This window comes from Symphalangus syndactylus, chromosome 4 (genome assembly GCF_028878055.3).
Source record: "Symphalangus syndactylus isolate Jambi chromosome 4, NHGRI_mSymSyn1-v2.1_pri, whole genome shotgun sequence".
Lineage (NCBI taxonomy): Eukaryota > Metazoa > Chordata > Mammalia > Primates > Hylobatidae > Symphalangus > Symphalangus syndactylus.
The window spans coordinates 60,645,546-60,669,435 of record NC_072426.2 but is presented as its reverse complement, the minus strand read 5'-3'; the positions used below and the strand labels follow the sequence as shown (position 1 = coordinate 60,669,435).

The window sequence follows — 23,890 nt, the reverse complement described above, 5'->3', positions numbered from 1 at the left end:
ATCATCTCTGAAATTTAGAATAATAGAACTTTCTATTTGAAGACTTAGAGAATAAACCAACCTTCAGGAACCTCCGTCGGCAGTTGTGGATATCTAAATTTGGGGGAGATTATTATGTTTCAAAATCATTTTTAGATGTAATTTTTATCAAATTTAATGTGACATTTAACCAGGGCTCCTTCTTTTAGATACCTTATGTCAAAAATCTTCATAGTAAACAACACTAAAAATTGCTTTGGGTAAGTGTTAAAACACACATGAATGAGATATTTCACTATTATTTTTGAGAAATGAGAGTGTTTAAGTATAGAAATTTTATGTTAATAATTTATTAAGGAAAAGTGAATTCTAAAATCAATATACTTTATTTACGCATTATGATTTGTAGGTTTTAAAAACTATACATTTTCATCTACGCGTGGCTTAACCTATTAAAGCAAGATTCTCAGTCTGGCCTTTTTTTTTTTGTCACTTGTGACTACTTCAAAGAGACAAACATTGTAAAATAATATTCTTCTCCTTTCCATTTCTTAGATTTGGTGATGAATAGGAGCCCATAATACTCATAAAGATAACTACTAATTTAGAGTACATGACTGGAAACAGGAGAAGTGGCCACTTTCTCACTTTTAATAATTTTAAAGTAATTCTTACATACTGATCAGACTTAACTAATTCGGGGTTTTAGGGGAGAGAATGATACCAAACTATCCGTGATTTACTTACTAGATAACATTCAGAATTATTTATTTTGCTTTTTAAATACGTTTGTATCCATACCTACATAGTAAATGCAATATGTATATATTTGGTAAAAATTCAAATCCTACCACCATGTAGAATGACATAAAATGAAAAGTAAATATGACTCTCACACCTACTTCTGTCTTCTAGCTGTGTGCCTCAGAAGTAACTGCTAATACTTTCTCATGCTTTTAGAAAAAGTATACAGTGCCTATATTTATGCCTGTTATTTAAAAGTAAGAAAAGTTTTACTGAATAATATTCCTCATAAGTAGTCTGTTAACATATACATATGTATTTCATTCTTTTAAGTGGGTATTTAATTCCACTATATGGAGGTTCCATAATTTTATCAATGGCCTTTGTTGATGGGCTTTAGGTGGTTTCTCAGTAATGGCAGTAAATATTCTTGTGCACTGGTATATTTTTGTGAGTATATCTATAGGGCATATTCTTAGAAGTAGGATTGCTGGGAAAAAGATACCTATATTTTTAATTTTGAAAGATATTGTCAAATTGCCTTCAAAAGAGGTCACCCTGTTTACCCACACACACATACACACACCCCATAATGTATAAGCATCCATATGTAATAGTTTTTTGTTTGTTATTTTGTTTTATAGAGACAGGATCATGCTCTGTTGCCTAGGCCAGAGTGTAGTGGCACAATCATAGCTCACTGTAACCTCAAACTCCCAGGCTCAAGTGATCCTCCTGCCCCAGCCTCCTGAGTAGCTAGGACCTCAGGCAAACACTACCACACCCAGCTAATTTTTTAAAATTATTTTTTGTAGAAATGAGGTTTTTCTATGTTGTCCAGGCTAGTCTTGAGCCTTTGGCCTCAAGCAATCCCTACCACCTCAGCCTCCTAAAGTTCTAGGATTACAGGCATGAGCTACTGGGCCCACCCAATCCATATGGAATGTTAATAGCAGAATTCAAAGGAAAACTTTGTGTCTTCCTCCCTGGATCAATTAATGCTTCCTCGAACTCTTATTCAGTTGACATCAAATCAAAGAAAGGCATTTATCCAACCACCATAATATAGCTACAACTAGTATTTATCAAAGTATCCAGAAACAGGATTTATAATACTCAAAACATCACCTGTGTTAATTAAAGGGAGAAACATTTTTCTCTCTTGTTATCAGTCATTTATTTTCCATTATCTTGCTTAAAAGTATAAGTATTAATGATCTCATTTGCATTTTGGAATCAAATGGGCCTGAATTATACATATCTTATCATCGCTGCATCACACTTACTATTTTCACTATGCAGTGATCAATTCTATACCCAGTTTTAGGGAAAAAAAATCCATAATTAGTACTAGATGAACAAAGGCATATAAGAGTCACTTCTAATATGTAGAAATTAAAGAACCCAAATACTCACCACAATATAAAGAAGACATCATTTACAAAATCACAAAGCAAAGTGTAGAGACTGAAACCTTGAAGTTAATATGTTTACAAAGTAGTATTTTATCTTCTAGAATTAGCAAGAGAACTGGATTTCACTGAGGAGCAAATTCATCAAATTCGAATTGAAAATCCCAACTCTCTTCAAGACCAGAGTCATGCACTGTTGAAGTACTGGCTAGAGAGGGATGGGAAACATGCTACAGGTAAGTGGGGAACTATATGTATATTGGGCTAAAATTGGACATGTCTTGCTCAACAACCGCATCTTGCAAATTCAGTAATATAGTAAAGAAGCAAATGCCATTAATCTGCAGTACAGCAGGTCCTTGAGTAATATCATTTTGTTCAATGTCATTTCCTTATAACATTGATGAGAAAAAAGAATCAATTCCCAGCAAGGCCACTGTCTGTGTATAGTTTGTGTATCCTCCCCATGTCTGTGTAGCTTTTTCCCCAATACTCCAGTTTCCTCCCACATCCCAAAGATGTGCACATCAGTTTCACTGGTGTTTCTACATTATCCCAGTCTGAGTGAGTGTGGATGTGTGTGAGTGCCCCCTGCAATGGGATGGCATCATCTCCCAGGTTGGTTCCCATGCAAAGTGCTCTGAGCTGCTGGGTTAAGTTCCAGCCACTTGAGACCCTGAACTGAATAAGGGAATTGGGAAAAGAATGAATGAATTGATACAAATTGTTATCAAATGAAAATGTGTACAGTGTATGATAATTATACAAATGCATGAAATAAATGATGCCTTAAGAAAGTACTCAGCGAGCCCACCATTATTGTTTGTTTATGAACGGCATGGTGGGAGGAGGTGCTCCTTACAATTTTCACTTTGCAAAGATTTATTCCTTGAATGAACCCCACCACCACTATGACCGCCATCACTCATTGGTCCTCAAAAATGGAATAAATTATCTTACTTATGTTTATTAGTCTTTCTTAAATGTATGTGTAATTCACTTTCACTTCAGTGTTTAATATTAAAAGTGTTTGGGGTTTTATTTAGAAGTTTGGCAGTGTTTTTGTGACCAGAACATTGTTTTCTAAGAATCTATCAATGATGTTGAGTGAGAGCTTAGTGAACTACTGTAAACAAATGAGAACAAGCTACTGTCACTTCTGAAGTATGCATGTTGCATAAAAACTCTTGCACGATATGCGTACGAACAGCATTAAATCACAGCCCTCTCTTCTAACAGTAATGTTACTCAAACCCTAATATTTTTTAAATATTGATAAGTGGACACAATTGCTTTACTTAGCATTGTTTCACTGGTAGTGCGTTACCTTCTGTTTCTGCTTCCTCTACTCATAAATAACATCCAGTCTACATTTATCATTCCTTCTCTTTACATTCTTCTAAGTAGGATTGTCAGATTTAGCAAATAAAAACAGAAGGGTGCCCAGTTAAATTTAAGTTTCAGGTGGTCAGCAAATACATTTTTAGCATAAGCATATCCCTTTTAATATTTGGGGCATATTTATACTAAAGAAGTATTTGCTTTTTATCTGAAATTCAGATATGGTGGGTGTCCTGTATGTTATCTGACAATTCTACTTTTAGGGCTTGTGCCGATGCTGTGCCACTTTTTTATGCATATCTCTTTTGTCTGTTGGCTTATTTTTACAAAGACTTTTAGTTAGGCTTTGATTGTTTTTTTCTGTACAGATATCAAAAATTTAGTAAGGCAGTTGAGCGAAAGAGATTTTTAAGAGTACCTCTCAGATGTAATAAATGCTGTTTCTTTAATGTGTCAGATACCAACCTCGTTGAATGTCTCACCAAGATCAACCGAATGGATATTGTTCATCTCATGGAGACCAACACAGAACCTCTCCAGGAGCGCATCAGTCATAGTTATGCAGAAATTGAACAGACCATTACACTGGATCATAGTGAAGGTCAAACTGTGTGTGTGTGTGTGTGTGTGTGTGTGTGTGTGTGTGTGTGTGTGTGTGGTCTGTGTGTGGTTAACTGAGGCACTGGACCTATCGTCTTTTTTTTTTTTTTTTCAGAAGGTAGACCATGGCCTATGGTGATCATATGTTCTTTTCCTTGCTGCCTTGAGGCTTTCCTCCCTGTTTTACACACCCTCTCACCTCCGCTTCATGTTCATTCTTTGTTATTTCACAGATAACAAAATGATCCACTGAATTCCCTTTCCTCAGTTCCATGGTGGCACTTCTTACACTTGTATTTTTTTATGCTACCTTAGCCGCATATTTCTAGGCTCACAACTAGGACTATATCACTATCAGTGACTGTACATTTCCTCTTTTACTTCTGCACCAACAGTGCTTCATACCCTCGGGGACCTCCAGCCATTGGCCCTACCACCTTTCAGTATTAAAGTTTCCCTAACCTATTCTCATTCATTTGTGGTCTCTAACACTGTTTTTTTTCTTTTCTCTCTCTCTCTCATCTCTATTTTACATGTTGTCTTCTTCCTTCAAACCTCCAACACTGTCTTTTTTCTTTATTTATACCCAGCTGATGACCAAGCTTCCTATTTCTTAGAAAATATGGGAATAATCAGAAGCAAATGTCTATATTTTTCCACCACAAATCTACCAACATGAATGCATCTCAATGCATATACTTACTCTACCTTCCATCCTATTAAAATGGATAAAATGTCTTCACTTTGCTAAAGCCATCATCTCTTGTTTTGTACTAGATTTCATATCCTTTTACCCAATCAGGGACTCCATTCCTGCAAGTATCCCTTTTGGCTTCCTACCACTAGACCATACCCAACAGCATTAAACCATGCTTTAGTAGATCCCATCTTTAAAAACAAAACAAAGCAAATAACTCCTTTTACCCTATATGTCCCCCCTGTATTATTGCTGTTACTCCATCCATTTCATAGGAAACCTCGAACAGTCTGAATTTCCTGTCTCTGCTTCCTCTCTTCCCATTCCCTCTAGAACTCTATAATTCACTCTAGTCAGTCTTATAAAATTCACCTATTGTTTCCTCATTGTCAAATCTAGCAGGCAGTTCTCATTCTTCAACTTACTTTGCCTCTGAGTAACATTTAGCATGAATAGTGAAGCCTTTCTTCTTAAAACATTGTCTTTACTTAAATTTCATGACGTTCTCATCTTTTTTTTTTTTTACTTTACTGGCTGTTTCTCCTATGGCAGGTTACTTCTCATGGATGTGAATGATGATGTATCTTAGTGTTGAGCAAGAGCCTCATAGCTTGTCCTCATCTCCCACCTCTCTCTCTATCGCACTGTTCCTGCACGCCTGGCCTCCTTGCCATTCCTGGAGCACCCTCTTCATTCTCCTGTTTCAGGGCCCTGGTATTTTCTGCTCCCTCCACCCTAGCATGTTCTTTCCTCAGATCAACATATACCTTTTTCTCTCACTTTATTTAGGTCACTGCTCAAATATCACCTCCTAAGCAGAGCCTTTCCTGACAAGTCTATTTAAAATACTAGCCCCATTTATCCTCTACCTTTATCCTGGTTTACTTTTCTCCCAATATTTATCATAAATATATATCTGCAGAAATGCAACTTCAGTGGGGACAGAGCTTTTTATATCTTATATCTTGTTCACTGCTATATATCCAGCATCTAAGCAGCACATACTACATAGTTGATGCTCAATATATATCTGTGGAATAAATGAATCAATAGATGAATGCCAGTCACTCCTCTGCTAAACATCTTTCAATGACTCCTCACTTCCCTGGATGTAATGAAATTCCTTAGCCTGTCATAAAAGACTACATAAAAAGAGTACTATCCTTATAGTGTTAGAGTGAGGATTAATCAAGTTAATACTTGCAGCACACTTGGAACGGTGCCTAACAAGGAATAAATTTTCAGTATGTATTAGCTATTATTTGTTATGATGATTATTAACTGTACTCTTCTTACTCTTCAGTTTCTGTGCTTTGACTATCTCAGTCAATTCCCACTTGCCATTAGGTCTCCTTGGCATGTAACACACTCTGCATTTTCTTTCCAAATTCTAAGCCCATGTTAGGTGCTCCCACACTCATTGACTGGCACCTATGACCCAGTTGCTCTGCGCTGGAATTGACCCTTACTTGCATGGACTCTTCTATATGATCAGTATCTTGAAGGTGGACACAGTGTCTTCTTCATCTTTGTAATCCATGGGCCCATCTCAGGATGTAGCACATTTATCCTCTTGTTTTTTTATCCTCTTATATTTATTACCTAATAAATATCCATTCAATATAGGTAAGCTTCAACTAAATACTTAAATCATTCTCCCTTTAGGGTTCTCAGTACTTCAAGAGGAGTTATGCACTGCACAGCACAAGCAGAAAAAGGAGCAAGCTGTTTCTAAAGAAAGCGAGACCTGCGATCACCCTCCTATCGTCTCAGAGGAAGACATTTCTGTTGGTTATTCCACTTTTCAGGATGGCATCCCCAAAACTGAGGGGGACAGCTCAGCAACAGCACTCTTTCCCCAAACTCACAAGGAGCAAGTTCAACAGGATTTCTCAGGGAAAATGCAAGACCTGCCTGAAGAGTCATCTCTGGAATATCAGCAGGCATATTTGTGAGTTTCCAAAGAAAGCCTGTCAAATGTAATACCAAAGAAACAGGCTAATGTGGATGCCAGGCATATAAAAGCATAACTAGTTTTTAAATAATTTTAAAATGACCCTACCAAACACAAGTGCCAGAGCTAAAGGGAAAAAAAAAGCGTTAACATGTAAGAGACATAATTGTGACAGTGTTTGGGGCACAGACCTACAAGAACCAACTTCCAGAGCTGTGACTTTGAACAAGTCCTTAAGTGCTTTGAATCTCCATTTCCGCATCTGTAAATTATAGTAATAATACACACTTGACTCATCTCACAGGGTCAAAAGTGTGTTTATGAAAGCTTCATCTAAACTGTAAAATTCCCTGTAGATGACACGGCCATGACTTAAAATATTGCTGCACCTCATTTGCTCTGTAGCACCTCATTTGCTCTGTAGCACTTCAAATATGGAGCTCATCGTGCCATTGCTGGTTAGGAGTATGATCAGTGATGATGTACATACCACAGCCAATGGTGCATTTCAACCAAGCTATGAGGGGACTAACCATAAAAATATAAATGCAATGCAAACTAGCCACATAGAATAAAAGACTATTAAAATGAGTTGGAATAGAGTTGGGGTGGGAATACCGAGAAGTCTTCTGAAGAGCTTCTGGCTGAAGGAAGCTGCAGAGCCTAATTTGGCTCAGAATTTAAGTTCCGGCCTTTATGGAAGCCAAGGAGAAAGAGTTGTTTAACTGACACTGATTGTCCAGAAAAGAAAACAAATTGTGAGAAAGGCCAACATATTCCTAAACCTGAAGCCTGAGAATAGGGTGTCATGAGGTTGTATCAAAGCATTTTGCTTGTCATTTGGTGAGTTTTGTGGTCATTGACATGAGAAGAGGATGAAATGAGTAATGAAATTATCTCTTCTTCCACTGAGCCACCCTTGCTCCATCAACCTGTAGGTTTTAAGGGTGAGCATGAAGAAAATATAAAGAAGAAGGAGAAGGACCAAGGAAAAGATGGGAAGAAGAGGAGAGGATAACAGAGAGACATTTTAGGCATTTAATATCTATGGAGTGATAGATTGCACTAAATACCAAAAGAAGGCACAGAAAAGGCCAATAATCTTATTTAGTGGTTGAGGTTATCAAAGTTACATTGGAGTAACTCCAGACTATATCAATGAAAAAAGTTTCCATGTCAACAGATGCCTCTATTATTAAATAAAACAGTTTTTCAGAGGTACAATAAGAATTTCCTTGTATTTATACTTATGATAACTATATTAACATGGGGATTTACGTAATTCTGCCAAATTTTTATTCTTGCTTCAAAAGCCTTATTATCTACAAATACTTATGTAAAATTCCTCGCATCCTCAATATCACCTTGAGTTATAAAAGAAAAGATGAAACTATAACTTATATACATTGTTGAGGTTGGGTAACTGTAATACATGTTAGGATAATTTTGGTCTTTAGAATAATACATCACCCTCTGCCAGTGCTAGATCAATGAGCTACAACTCTATATCTTGTCATATTATTTTTCTTCAAATGTCCTTTCTTGGCCAAATGTACAAAAACTATTTTGACTGTCATAGACTATGGAAAAACCAGCTCCATCTTGCCTTTCGATTTCCTTGCTTGAGCAGGAGGTGAAATGCAAATGTCCCTGAAGTCTCATTTGGCCTTTTTCATTCCAGTGTGACAACTCCAGGAACAGAAGCGTCAGAGACTCAGAAGCCTACGATAGTACCCAGCTCTCCCAGCAAGACACCTGAGGAAGTTAGCACCCCTCCAGAGGAGGAGAGGCTGTACCTCCAGACCCCAACATCCAGCGAGCGGGGAGGCTCTCCCATCATACAAGAACCCGAAGAGCCCTCAGAGCACAGAGAGGAGAGCTCTCCACGGAAAACCAGCCTCGTAATAGTGGAGTCTGCCGATCACCAGCCAGAGACCTGTGAAAGACTCGATGAAGATGCAGCTTTTGAAAAGGTAAGACATTCCTCTCCACTTTCTCGCCCACCTGTAACAAAGCTACAAATCTTCCAGTTTCCATTTCTCTGATGGTTTATCTTTTTCACCTCAAAACAAAAAAGTTAACCAAATTAATTAACCTGGCACATGGAAACCCTCAATCCCTTTTAAAATCTGAGAGCCAGTGAATCTTGAAGATATGGTGCACGGTTCCAGTGCTAGTGATTTGACCATAAGCCCTGATCTTATCATTGGAAAGTCTTTTGCTAAGAAAAATGAATACGGTGGTGAAACAATGTATCTGGAGGAGCTTTTCAAAATTAGTAAACTTGGGTATGAAAGCTGGTGGCAGAGACAAACAGCACCAGGTAAGTCAGCCATCGGATGTGCTGGGACCAGCAGGCTTGTTAGATCTCTGGCCTGCCAGGTGATGTGCACACAGACTGTGGATATTGGGTGGGGTTTAGCTGCCAAAATAAATTTTTCTCATTAGAGGCCAGATGATTTCCAAGTTAGATTTTTTTTTTAAGATTTATTTTAGGAATGACCGAGAAAAAGAACATTGTACCTAAACTAAATGTCCAAATGCCTGACAGTGGCATAAGATTGCATCATAGCGCTTCCTTTGTCATTAAGTGAGTTTTAAAATTGTGAAAAGGGGTGGGGACCATGTTAAGAAATTAACCATTGGCCGGGCGCGGTGGCTTATGTCTGTAATCCCAGCACTTTGGGAGGCCGAGGCAGGCGGATCATGAGGTCAGGAGATCGAGACCATCCTGGCTAACATGGTGAAACCCCGTCTCTACTACAAATACAAAAAAATTAGCCGGGTGTGGTGGCGGGCGCCTGTAGTCCCAGCTATTCGGGAGGCTGAGGCAGGAGAATGGCGTGAACCCCGGGGGGCAGAGCCTGCAGTGAGCGGAGATCGCACCACTGCACTCCAGCCTGAGCGACAGAGCAAGACTCCGTCTCAAAAAAAAAAAAAAAAAAGAAAACAGAAATTAATCAACCATTTATTCTCAAAGTGTGGTCTATATAGTTCAAATACGTCAGAATTGATTGGAGAGCTTGATCCCTCCTCAGAAATCCTGAATTAGAATGAATCCCAGGGTGGGGAGAGAAAGCAAGAATTTGCTTTTTTAAATAACTCCCCAGAGGATTCTCAGCCACAAAAAAAGTCTGAGAATCTGTTTGAATTAAACTTAATTTAATATAAAGCATATATATTTTTTTTCTTTTAAAAAGTAATAGAATTCAAAAACACTTTATATTTCAAAGTGTTTTTAGAGCATTAATATAAAGCTTAGTAGTAAAAGAAGAGTTAAATGAAATAATTGAAATTTTGGGGGGCAAATAAAGTGAAACAGCATGTCTTTGGGCTTAAGACACACATTTGTTTTTGTTCACTGTAAGAATGAGATCTGCTGCTAGGAATTATCTGAAATCATAACTAAAATTAGGAAAGATCCAGGCAGATGAGAACTGTGTCCTGATTTTGGCAGTTTTCTTAAATAATAAATTCATGCCATGAATGAATTTTTATTCCAAGTTTGCTTTTGCATAGAATTATTCATCTCTCAAATTCTTGGCTTGAATGAGTACTACTAAAAATGTTTCATACATGTTATCTGGGCTAAAAGTTACCAAATTTAGCCTAAGAATCCATAGGCTTACTGAAGTTAGACTTGAAACAATTATCTGGCTAATACATATGTTTAATCTATACTAAAGGAATACATTTGTATAAGTCATTCTGAATTTCACATAATTTATGCAGGCCTGTTTGACTTATTCTTGATGAGTATCACGTATTTCTCTTAAGTTTCCCATGTGGACCCTTATTTCTCATAATCCTAACTTGGGCATCCAATTTTAATCACTTTTCTTGCCAGCCATATTTCTAGGCAGTAGATTCCTGATTATACTTAAAATATAATTTGGTTTAGAATTTACATGTCTTCCGTTAGCAGAGACAAATGTAAACATATAACTTGAGTTTTACAGTATGTTAAGTAAATCTACTTGAGCTTTCTCTTTTTTAAAAACAAAATTTCATTAGGGAACAGTAATTCAATATATGACTCCTAAGGTAATGTGTTCTAAGCTAAAATTATGTCTTTTGCTGTATCTCTGGCTTTTGGCCAGAGCCCTAAAATACTACTGACCACTTTATCTCAACTTCTCTGCAGAATTATTCTAATATTATTCATAGTTTGCCTTTTTTGATGCCAGGGAGATGCACTATTGGTTAGATAATAGCTACAGGAAACTTTGACTTCCTGCAAAAAGTTCTGCTAGAAACAGGGGTATTCCTATACCTTTGGGTGAATAATTCCAAGCCTAAGCACAAGTGTCAGTGGCTCGTAAGTGTTTACTGAACTGCTTAGGGTCTATGTTTACAGTCAGGCTTTTTTTTTAGGAGTTTAAGTAAAAGAAGTCACATGAGCAAGCGGCTTATTATTTTGGAGAGATTTTGACAGATGGGTTCTCCAACAGCTCTCAGAATTCCAGAATTTTTTTTCATTCATTGAACAAAAAGAAAAAAAAAAAAAGAAAAAAAAAAGAAACCAAAACACTCTATTTTTGTTGATGTCTGAGACCAGCACATACTTGTTTTCACCTCTACCAACTTGTCCACCAAAGCCTCCATGAATAAAAGTTTCACAATACAATGTAAGCTAAAGAAGAAACGAGTAGTGAAGTCATTCCTTAGCATGTTAAACAAAGCAATGCTTCCATGCTTCCACCAGGAGCTAACAGAGGAATTAGGGGAGCTGGAGGCCAGCTCAGATGAGGAGGCGATGGTAACTACCAGGGTTGTCCGCCGGCGAGTGATTATTCAGGTACCCGCTGTTAAATTACTGCACGTCAGGGACAGTCCTGTCCCCATATTCTAAGAGTGATCAACCTGGATCAATGAAGGCTTGGCATGTTCCTTAGGTAGTGCATGGCCATTCAAAAGCAGACCCCTTAACTCTCATAAGTTCTGTTTGCAAAGAAATGCAGTGGTCCCAGCTTTCCTCCAGGAGAGCCACCAAGCAAGAGCAAGACTTGGCTTCTTCACTTCCACCCACCTCACCTCTCGCTTTTCTATTTTTGTTGAAGTTTTATCTAACTTTGGTCAGATTCTCCTAAGCATGTTATTACCCACTTGAGTTTTTCACTAGTTGACAGGATTTTGTATCTCAGCAATGCTTCTCAACATCGCCTTTGATTTTCTAACATTCCTCACATTATAAGCACTTGGGAGTAGTTCCTCAGAATTGGTGCCAAACAGCACAGTGACCCTTTTCTCTCAACTGTTTAGGGAGACGATATGCCTGAAATACCCCCAGAAACAGTCACAGAAGAAGAATACATTGATGAGCACGGACACACTGTGGTAAAGAAGGTATTGTCTAGTATATCCTAACAGGGTTGATTACAAACTTCCTGTTTAAAATTTATCAATTCCATGGTACTGTCACACAAAAATAAGATACACAAATGAAATACATTTCAGGTTACTAGGAAAATCATTAGGCGGTATGTATCCTCTGAAGGCACAGAGAAAGAAGAGATTATGGTGCAGGGAATGCCACAGGAACCTGTCAGCATCGAGGAAGGGGATGGCTATTCCAAAGTTATAAAGCGTGTCGTATTGAAGAGTGACACCGAGCAGTCAGAGGTGAGACAACCTGATTCTTTAAAACCCATTTGATGGAGAGAAACAAAATAGAGCTCAAAAAAGATGAATGAGTTTGTTTATTCATATTTTCCTCACTTCTCCCTTTCATATGGCAGTTTGCTTTTGTTGCACATTCACTTTTTTGTTTTCATGACTCTATGTGATTTTAAGACAGCCATCAGGGAGACTTCTAGGCATTATATTCATTGTTTTTGTTTGGTCTTTTTAAAAATATCTATTTTTTATTTAATTCATGGTTGACCACTGCAGAAATCCAAAAGTCAAATTTTGAAAGAATACAATTCTATTTGCTGGGCAAGCAGTATACTGTGGAGACATCGTGTAGAAATGCACTGTGGTGCTTGTGCCTGGTTGGCACACCAGCCTTTGGAAAGTCACTCTAGATAAATATTTGATATTCAGATTTCTGCATTGCAGAGTTACTAAAATCAGGATCTAGAAACTCTTTGATTTATCCTTTTTGTTTTTCGTTTTGAGACAGAGTCTCACTCTGTCACTCAGGCTGGAGAACAGTGGCGTGATCTCAGCTCACTGCAACCTCCACCTCTGGGTTCAAGCAGTTCTCCTGCGTCAGCCTCCCGAGTAGCTGGGATTACAGGCACCCACCACCACACCTGGCTAATTTTTGTATTTTTAGTAGAGACAGCATTTCACCGTGTTGGGCAGGCTGGTCTCGAACTCCTGACCTCAAATGATCCACCCGCCTCAGCCTCCCAAAGTGCTGGGATTACAGGCATGAGCCACTGCACCTGGCAATCTATACTTTTATTTATTTCTGTTTTACTTCCCTCTTTCAGGGACATATTTACTTGTTTCGACAAATAGTTTGTGAAATTCTCACTATTTTCCATTCATTCACATCCTCAAAATTTTATATTATACACATGAGATTATCTAGAAATCTACTTTTCAGTTTCTCGTAGCTTTTAGACCTCCTACTTTGAGGGCTAATTTTATCTTCGTAATACCAAAAGAAATTATTTAAACATGAGAAAAGAGAGTTTCTTCACATATTATTATGTCTGTATTATACTGAGCAGTTTCTTATTCACAAAACTAATAACTTTTTGTTCAAATGACTAATTAAGATTGCTTTGGTGTTGTGGAGATACAGTCATGATGTAGATATTACCAATAGGTTATAGTTTGTTTTTTTCTAACTCTGCTTCCCATTGCTGTTTTCTGGAAAGCCAGTATGTAACATTATAGTTTTGTCCTTTGTTTTTTAACATAGAAAAAATTCATCATAGTTACATTTGGCAATCAGACATTGTCTATTGTGTGTCCTTCAATCATTAGGTCACTTTGTGTGAGCCCAGCATTTTGTCCAGTGCCTCACAATTTCAGGCTGAGCCAGTGGAAGGCCGTAGAGTCAGCAAAGTTGTTAAAACAACTGTGGTATATGGAGAGAGGATGGAGAAACATCTGGGGGATTCTAGTTTAGCCACTGATCTTCCTTCAGCCAAAGATGACTTTGAAGAGGTATAGAAGCATCATCATTTGTCTTTTTATGTGTGTGTTTTATGTTGCTTTGCATTTGAAAAGAAAATCGTTTGTCATTGTGTCATTCTACACATGAATTCATGGAAAGGTGCAGAATAATTCAAGAGGGTAGAACTCCTGTTTGAATAACTTGCAGAGTAACGTTTCCTTAAACTGTGGTGTTCATTGGTGTCACCTTAACAGTTTTTAAAAATCCAGATAACTAGGATTTGCTTCTGCTGAATCAGACTCAGAATCTCTGGAGCTGGTGTATGATTATACATCTTGTTTAAAAGTCACAGAAGTGTCTTGCTTTGTCAATTAATAAGGGAAAGAAATAAACACATTGCAAATTATATTTGCTAGCCAGTCTTTTCAAATATAATCTGTGATACACATTAAAGAAAATTCAGATATATTCCATGTCCATAAATTTTAAAAGCATTTACAATTATTTAAGTTCTGGTTTCCAACAATTAGAAAATGAGTCCACAGTCGGCCGGGCACAGTGGCTCATGCCTGTAATCCCAGCAGTTTGGGAGGCCGAGGCAGGCGGATCACGAGGTCAGGAGATCGAGACCAGCCTGGCTAACATAGTGAAACCCTGTCTCTACTAAAAATACAAAAAATTAGCCAGGCGTGGTGGCGGGCACCTGTAGTCCCAGCTACTCGGGAGGCTGAGGCAGGAGAATGGAGTGAACCCGGGAGGTGGAGCTTGCAGTGAGCCCAGATTGCACCACTGCACTCCAGCCTGGGCGACAGAGCGAGAATTCGTCTCAAAAAAAAAAAAAAAAAAAAAAAAGAAAAGAAAAAGAAAAAGAAAATGGGTTCACAGTAACAGATCCACAAACTCTTACTAAAATCCCCAAATTCTGAAAACCAAAACAAATTTTGTAAGTTAATTTGGAAGTGAAACTTGAAATAAATTGGCATGGAGCTATTATGACGTGAAGCTTTTTTATTCTACCTAGAGTGAATGTTTTAGTGATATAAAAATGGGTTTGGTTACAGGATGCCATCTTCACTCTGGAGTATTAGTATCATATAGTACAGTCATGCATCGCTTAACCCACTTATGCCAGAGGTTGCAATTTTTTAAATTTTTGCATGAGTGAAAAATCAGACCTTGGTGATGACCTTGAGCAGTAGGATATAAATAACTTCCACATGCCTAGCGTTCACTAGGCATAAGTGGGTTTTAATGACAGGGATATATGCTGGGAAGTGCATCATTAGACAACTTTGTCATGGTGTGAACATTGTAGAATGTCCTTACACAAATCTAGATGGTATAGCCTACTATACACCTAGGTTATTGGTATAACCTATTGCTCCTGGCTACAAACCTGCACAGCATGTTACTGTGCTGAATACTGTAGGCAATTATAACACAATGGTAAGTATTTCCCTATCTAAAAATAGAAAAGGTACAGTAAACAAAATAAAAGATTAAAAATGTTCTACCTGTGTAGCATACTTACCATGGAGCTTGCAGGACTGGAAGTTGCTCTGGGAGAGTCAGTGAGTGAGTGGTGAGAGAATGTGAAAGCCTAGGACATTACTATACACTACAGTAGACTTTATAAACACTGTACACTTAGGCTATGTTACATTTGTTTAAATTTTCCTTTAATTTTTTTAAATCTTCCTTCTGCAATAATAAACTTTAGCTTACTGTAACTCTTTGACTTTATAAGCATTTACATTTATTTTAACTTTTGACTCTTTTGTAATAACACAAGTTAAGATGCAAACACGTTGCACAAGTGCATTAAAAATTGTTTTTCTTCATATCCTTGTTCTATAAACTTTTTTCTGCTTTTAATTTTTTTAATTTATTATTTGTTTTTACTTTTTAAGGTTTTTTTTTGGGGGGGCTAAAAACAAAGACCCAAACATGTACATTAGCCTAGGCCTACACAAGGTCAGAATAATCAATATCACTGTCTTCCTTCTCCACATATTGTCCCACTGGAAGGTATTCAGGAGCAATAACATATGGAGTTGTCATATCCTAAGAAAACAATACCTTATTCTGCAATACCTCCTGAAGGACCTGCCTGAGGCTCCTTGATAATTAACTGTTTTTTAATAAGTAAAAGGAGTACGCTCTAAAATAGTGATAAAAAGTATCACTTTTATAATACTTTTATAATACTTGATAATGATAATAAGTGACTGTTACTGATTTATGTATACATAAATTTACCATACATAAACCAGTAACATAGTCATTTATTATCATTCTCAAGTATTATGTACCCTACATAATTAATTGTATGTGCTGTGCTTTTATATGATTGGCAGCTTAGTAGGTTTATTTACACCAGCATCGCCACAAACATCTGAGTAATACATTGCACCATGAAGTTAGAACAGCTATAGCATCACTAGGCGACAGGAATTTTTTAGCTCCATTATAATCTTATGGGGCCATGTCATATATGCAGTCCATTTTTAACCAAAATGTCATTATGTAGCATGTGACTGTATATGCATTATATTACCTTGCTAAAATCCAAAAGGGACAAAAAATCTAAATTTTGAAACACATCTGGTCCCAAAGTTTTGACTAAGGGATCCTGGGCATGTGCAAACATCTACAAAGTACTTTTGCTATTGAAACATTTTGACACTAAATGCTATATGTGTGTCCTCTACTATACCCATACTATATATTGAAATTATATATGAATTCATTGGAATATTAGAAGCAAACCTCTTAAAATACTTTCAGTTTTCACATTTTGACAACTGACAATCTTGAATGGTCAAAAATGAATTATCTGTGTTATACCATTTGGGCCTTGTTTGCTTGTTTTTGCCTCTGGTTATTATATTTATCATTAAAATCTCCACTGTAGAAAGGAGTTGGGTAAAGCAAGGAGGAAATTGAAAGTCAATCCATACGGATGTTGCTTAGCAGCTTTTGTAAAGTACAATAACAAATCTCCCTCACAAATGAGAGAAACTAAAAAGACTTGTTAAATAAAACTCCCAACTTAGATCTGCTTCTAGGAATTATATTTATTTATCCTTTCAAGTATATCTTTTCATACTGACTATAAGTAAAGCAAAGCAATAGATTGTTTGAAAGTCTGTAGTTTATGATGAGCTTTGTCTTTTCTTTTCTTCTTACTTCAGGCTTTGAGTTACACAGGTAGCCACATGAAAGTCCACTTACCCAGTTTAGTAGAGAATGAAATCCTGAAAGAGGATGGATCAATAATTAAAAGGTTTGGGTTAGCATGGGGTGATGCTTTGCCAACTAACACCATAAAAATTTTTCCAATTTTAGGAAAAGAAGGGGAGAATCCCTACATCTACCCTAAAGAGGATAGAGAACTGCCTACTCTCCTGTATTATAATACTTTGATCAAGTAATGGATCTATTGAAGTGTCATCCCTGAAGTATCCTCTTGATACTTTAAACATAATACTAAGTCATAGCAAGAATGAGACTCATGCTTACACAGTCTGACTCCCTGGGTTTTAGCAAGTCATCAACTTAGTTGAAGCCAGCCTGATGGTATTCCATTGTGTTGATAGATTCAGAGAGCATAGGAAGAAGAATCTAATTGATGGATCACAAATTAATTTTGTGACCACCTATATTCAGCTCAATCTTAGTAAATCATTACTTTGAATGGTATTTGCTTTAACAGCTGCTTTATGATTCTGCATGTGAGTGACAAATAACATAAGCATGAGTTTGATACCCATGAAACAAATATACCTAGCAATGCTGAAACTCGGGGCTTTAATGAGTTAAGCAAGTGTCATGAAAGCAGTAAGCAGCACATTTTTACACTTATACAAGGGGGCTGACTGTGAGGCACACTGGTCTGCCCAGGTCTCTGTTATGGATTTGATGTATAAACTTGGGCACTGTTCCATAGATCTACTCTGACTTCTCACCGGTCCTCTAACAGCACTGTAAGTATTGAGATTAATAAAATGTGCTCAGCTTCTCAGTGAAAAGACACAATGGAAATCCAAGTCACAATCGTGCTTTTCACTTCATTGAAAAGGGGAGAGAGATTGTCATTCAGAGTATGCTACAGAACTATTTTAAGCCTTTAGAACATAATAATTAGAACAGCAAAATTAAAGGTTCTGTCTCAATTCCACCCTCCAATCAAATGGGAAAAGAGCGGCAGCTAGGAATTTAAAAGAGTGTAATTGCTCTCTCAGAACTTAAAAAATGCTACATGAATTAAGGATAAAATGCCTTTCATACTCTCAACTTTTAAGTCTTTTATTCAATTATTCAGATGAAACCACATAATCCACGCATGCCCTAACATCATGGGCTCTTCAAAGTGGAATAGATTTAGAGATCAGTTAATCCAAAGTTCTCGATTACAGCTGGTGAATTTGAAGCCAGGAATATAGACAACTCCATAGAGTTTCCACAGCTAGTTAGTTGCGGAAACTAGTTAGTTACAGAACTCTATTTATGATGTACAACACTTTATTTTGTACATTGTTAAAGACATCATATACATATGCATATTCAGAAACACAGTGGCCTACATTTGCCTACACAAAATATCACGAAATGTCCTATAATGGAGGCTTAACCCCTGGCATCAATGCTATAAAGGTTTCTACTAGCTCTTAGCAGAAATAGTCAGAAATGTGCCTTTTTGAAGAAAAAAAAAATGGTTGCTGCGTATTTAGGAAAACATCAGATTTCAATCATTGGAATCAAATTTGACCTTTTCATCGGCAAGAACAAATTTAAGTTTGCTTCCAGATGCAGAACAATTCATATAGTATTAAAGGAAAAGGGAGAGTAGAAGAACATAAGGGAAGAAGGAAGAAGGAAACAAGGATGTCGAAAAAAAAGCTGAAAGTATTTTGGCTGAAGTAAGTTATTTTTAAATATCAGGATGATCGTAACAAATGCATAGAGGTATGGGATGATGGCAGAACTTCCAACTTCTGAACAATGAAAACATATAAGGAAAATGCTGGGTAAAGCTACAAAAACTGATCATTTCCTACAGAGGTTTTAAGTGAAGATGCATAGTGTATGGTTATGGACTCAGGCTCTGGAATCTTTGACTCTTGGTCCCACTGCGTGCTAACTCTGTTATTTTTTGTTTGGACTATTGCTTAAATTCTTGGAGATTCAGTTTCCTTATTTGTTATAATAATAGTGTCTGGCCCATACAACACATTCGTCAAATACTTGTGGAATGAGGACCTGCATTTAGAAGTATATAGTGAAAAAGGCTGCTCTGCCTATGGAGTAGCCATTTTTTATTCCTTTACTTTCCTAATAAACTTGCTTTTACTTTATCTAACAAAACAAAGAAGAATATATAGTGAAAAGAACTGAGAATGAGCAAATTACTTTTAAGTACAGTTACAGGAAAATATTAGTATGACTTAAAATTAGTATGACTACACAAAAGTTATAGCTCCTGGCCCAATGCGGTGGCTCACGCCTGTAATCCCAACACTTTGGGAGGCCAAGGTGGACAGATCATCTGAGCTCAGGAGTTTGAGACCAGCTTGGCCAACATGACAAAACCCTGTCTCTACTAAAGATACCAAAAATTAGCTGGGTGTGGTGGCACGCGCCTGTAGTCCCAGCTACTCATGAGGCTGAGGCCGGAGAATCACTTGAACCTGGGAGGCAGAGGTTGCAGTGAGCCAAGATCGCGCCAATGCACTCCAGCCTGGGTGACAGAACGAGACTCTGTCTCAAGAAAAGGTGTTATAGTTCCTTTTCTCAAGTAACAACAGTCTTATAAGGGAGGCAAGTAAACAACAGACTGTCAAATGGCAAGAAATACACAAAATGAGCAACAAACGTGAGGCTCGGAGAGTCTGGAGGAAGCAGTTGTCTCTCAATGGCTTTTCTCTTTTCCCCTTCCTCCCCCGACCATCTCCATATGAAGCCTTAGAGACCTGGGCAGATCTTCATCTTTTATTGGTAGCCACCTTCTTATATATTGATAGACTAATATTTTAGTTTTTAAAGACATATGCCTCATAAAAAACTTCTCTGAAAACATAATTTTGGGAAGTTTGGGTCAGGGTGTGACCATAAGGTTTAAGCTGGCAGCTGAGGTGTTTCAAATAAATTAAAAACTTTTTTTTTTAGCCTGTCAAAAGGTACTTGTGATACTATTTCAGAATTAACCAAATTCTATTAAGTAAGGGCTACTTAATCAAACCATGAATGATTTTATGGTTAGTTTTTGAGAAGATCAAATTAAAGCATGGTTTCATTTATTTTACATTTTTCTTAAAGATTTAAAAAATACTCCTTGTTCCAAAACACATTTTTAAAAAATCTCATGAATCTTTTTAGAGAGGGGAGCCATGCTTAAAAGAAAGACATAAAAAGATGTCTATAGTTTGTTATGCTAATAGCTTGGTGTGCAAACATCTAAAGGTAAGACATTAGGTACTCAGTGTAATGGTCACCTTCATTCCTAACAGCTGCCCTCTGGCAGTGAAAAGAGCATAATTCTCTCTTGTCTGCTTTTCTCCAGGACAACAATGAGTAAAGCCATCACACAGAAGAGGGCTGTGGTGAAGGACCAGCATGGAAAACGCATTGACTTGGAGCACCTGGAGGATGTACCAGAAGCACTAGACCAGGACGACCTCCAGCGCGATCTCCAGCAGCTCCTTCGGCATTTCTGCAAGGAGGACTTGAAGCAAGAGGCCAAGTGAGGGGCTGCCCATTTCTCACACCAGAAACCACACATTCACTCAATATGCAGCTTCCTGTTTCAGTAGAGGAGTGACCTAACTGGCCTAATTAATGGGATACCCCGACATTTCCACTGTTAGCAAATATACGGCATTTTGTTTTAGTTTTCCCCCATCCTCTTTAACTATAAAGCTAATTTGTGACCAAAGATGGCATCCTTCATACTGGATGCTGTATCCCATACTTTGTTGTGTCTGTGCTAACCTGGGAACTGGCCACCTCCATTGTTCTTTGCTTCTGCACAAGATCCATGAAAATCCATTGATCAGAAGAACTTCACCTGCAGACCTCTTCAAGTGACACTATATAGGAATCCTTCCAAGGAATATCTATGTACAATGTATATAGCTGAAATGCTCAGATGAACAACATGTTAAAATTAAAACCACTGCCTATTGTAACTACACTGGGCATCAGAATAAAAAGCCTCTAGAAATTGCTGAACAATGGTTAAGATATTGCTAACACAATCGAGTGATAATACAGTTTTACTGCAAAAGAAGCACTTCAAACCTATTATGTCCTTAGAACTTCCAGAGTAGCCACTGCTCCCAGTTAAAGGTGGGTCAATAGCCTTGCAGAACTGTCCTGAGAAGTTGTTGCTGGTGCTGGCCAGCCATGGCTTAGGACTCTCCAACAGCCACTCTGAGGGAGGGGAGAAGGGAGCAGAGGCCACGCAGAATGAAACGATGGGGTATTCAGTTGCTAGCAGCTACATTGTGTGGCATTCTAGCATCTTCAGGTCCTTAGATTTTGGACAAGTTGGCAGGGTATTTTAAAAGCTATAACTACTGTAGTTTTCCAGTTTTCATTGCTGCTTTAGCAAACCATGCTGTCTTACGGTGGTACTTCCTTCTGGCCACTGCACTGTAGATAATTCATTGGAAACAAGATTTACCCACTACATAAAAGGTTAAACTCCTTCAGTATGTTGGAGTGGTTTCTGTTTTTTTCTTTTTCTTTTTTTCAGGTTTATATCTTCTCTAATACCTGCATGTGGCGTTTAAAAATCAAGACCACGGTCAAACCCCTCTTCTAATCACATTAATTGTTTCCATTCTTTTTACCCTGAGTGAGCACTTTTCACTTTCCAGCTAGGTCTGTTTTTCAGCTTGCAGACAAGATTGAGAAATCCTTGAAAGTTTGGTTTTGGTTAAAATTTTTGGTTTATTTATTTGAAATCCACACTCCCTTGGAAACTCTTAAGTGCATTTGTGCACTTCTGTTTGTTTGTCTCAAAGAAGGGACTGTAACAATCTGAGTAATTTCCATGTCCTCTTCCTTATTCCTCTAGTGGTTGAAGCTGTGTAGCATTTTAACATATATATATTCACAAATATATTCATATAAACAGTATACATTTTGAATCAGTCATTTGTTAAAGAAAAGTATATTCAATGAAGATGAAATTTAAATAAAAAAGGACAGAGTCTATCCTCCAGGGATTGAACATTTTCCAATTATCTGGTCTTTTCCTGTTGTGCAAAAATGACTCATTGCTCCGAATGTCAAAAACAAATGCGACAAACAATGGCACTTCATCATTTAAAGTAATGTTGCCAAGAGAAAAAATTTCCTGGGAGGGAGGTTTCCCACAAGCCAAATCTCCTAAGCCTCAAATGCTAGCACTTTTTGGCAGTTGGATAGGAAATGAAACATTCTTTGGCAGCCAGAATAAGAGAGGCCGATGGTGAAACTTTTTGAGACACCCTATGGCCTTCTTGTCAAAACCTTCACTGGAGCTCAAGAAAAGCATTTCTGTTGTGTTATTTGCAGTGCAGATGATGTCTGTGTAACAACATAATGGTTATTCACCTTTTTTTGATTTTGATTTTTGCTGTGTTATCAAAAACTTGAATACTGTGAGAAGAAGTGAATTTTCAGTTGATGAATCAGCATCTTGTTCCCATGGTGATAACACTAATTGAATATATCTATGAGGGCATGTATTAGTTAATGGAAAAAAAAATACAACACTAACAATACATAGCTGCAATGTGTACAATGGCTGATTTAATTAAATAAAATGTACAAGTGTTAAATGTGGCAACAGTGATTTGTTCTTCTTTATCATGAATCTGTGATTTCAGGAGAATAAGAGGTTTTAAAAAGATGAGCTAGACTTGAAACCAACAGAAAGACACAAATTGCTTTTTTTCTTATGGTTTTCATTTAGTCGCTGAATATGCTATATGCCTGGCACTGGATTAAGCACTGGGATAAATAGATTTTGCCTCTGCCCTCAAGAAATTCTTATTGTTCTTGTTATGCAAAAGGAGAAAATAAGGATTTTTGTTTTGGATCACTACTAAATGAAAGAAAATAGGAATTTGGGGACTTGCAGGGGATGAGAAAGGGTAAGTGGGATTGGCAGCACAGCAAGACTGGTTTGGTCCTCTCCCATGAGGCCATGGCTGTCACTAAATACTTTCTGCCTTTGGGAACGGCAGTTGGCTCTGGAGTTTTCTTTCTGTCTTAGAGCCTGAGAATTTAAAATTAAATGGATATATTAATATAAATGAAGACAGGGTAGGACTATGCAAAATCAAAATCAGTTGTGTGTGGAGAGTTTTCTTTCATTTTTTGAAAAATCCCTTTACTGTTGCTATAATATTTTTTACAGTAAAAACAAAACAAAAAAGACATGATTTAGAAATTGAGTAGGTTTTATTTAAATCTTATCTGGTATGAGACAGGAAGCTCACTGCATCTGATTTCTATCCTTCGTTGATTTACAGACCTTCTGAACTTAAAATACCAATTCTGCTTGACATTTTTCAAAGAAAACAGAGTTAAAAATAATTCCAAAGTAGGAGCGTCTGTGTGATCATCTCTCTCCCTCTCATTTGTTTAATGTGCTGTACTTTCTACTTACAGGAACTCTGGGCTTGTGTTACTTGGGTTTGATTAAGGAAATCAAAGCATCAGAGAAGATTCAATGTCTTCTCATGTTTAATTATTTGCTGTGCAAAACCCATTTTTGTAAAAGAACTCCAGTGACTCATATGCCGTTTCACAGAATTATATTTAAAGGTAGGGTGGGGGAAAGTTCCAGACTGAGAGAAGATTATGCACCACTCATAAATCATTTGTATTAGTCATGAAGAGGTGAAAGTAACATATAAGCACTCTGAAACAGGCTTGAATTGAATGTGAAGTTAGTTTGCCCATGGAGTCACTTGATTTATGTCAGCATGGAGAGTCTGGGCGTGGGCAAGTAGTCAGGCAAATGAATAAATCAGATAAAGAGAAGTTAAATGTAGGTCTAGTGAGAACCAAAATCACTATGAGGTTTTCCTGAA

General features: G+C 37.4%; 1 protein-coding gene across 38 annotated transcripts in view; it reads left to right on the top strand.

Annotated features, from left to right (window-relative positions):
• Window positions 1-22,634, top strand: part of ANK2 (ankyrin 2) — a 719,880-nt gene extending 697,246 nt beyond the window's left edge. For 17 of the 38 annotated variants that reach the window (XM_055274818.1, XM_055274823.1, XM_055274814.1 and 14 more), the window contains 7 exons: window positions 2,240-2,371; window positions 3,934-4,077; window positions 6,439-6,724; window positions 8,409-8,700; window positions 11,990-12,073; window positions 12,185-12,349; window positions 20,365-22,634. In XM_055274818.1, the coding sequence (XP_055130793.1) occupies window positions 2,240-2,371; window positions 3,934-4,077; window positions 6,439-6,724; window positions 8,409-8,700; window positions 11,990-12,073; window positions 12,185-12,349; window positions 20,365-20,379 (1,118 nt within the window). In that variant the 3' untranslated portion in view covers window positions 20,380-22,634. Of the gene's footprint in view, window positions 1-2,239; window positions 2,372-3,933; window positions 4,078-6,438; window positions 6,725-8,408; window positions 8,701-11,432; window positions 11,526-11,989; window positions 12,074-12,184; window positions 12,350-13,669; window positions 13,853-16,996; window positions 17,089-20,364 lie in introns of all 38 variants that reach the window. The other 21 variants (XM_055274796.1, XM_063637963.1, XM_063637964.1 and 18 more) reach the window with 6 other exon arrangements.
• The last annotated feature ends 1,256 nt before the right edge of the window (window positions 22,635-23,890 follow it).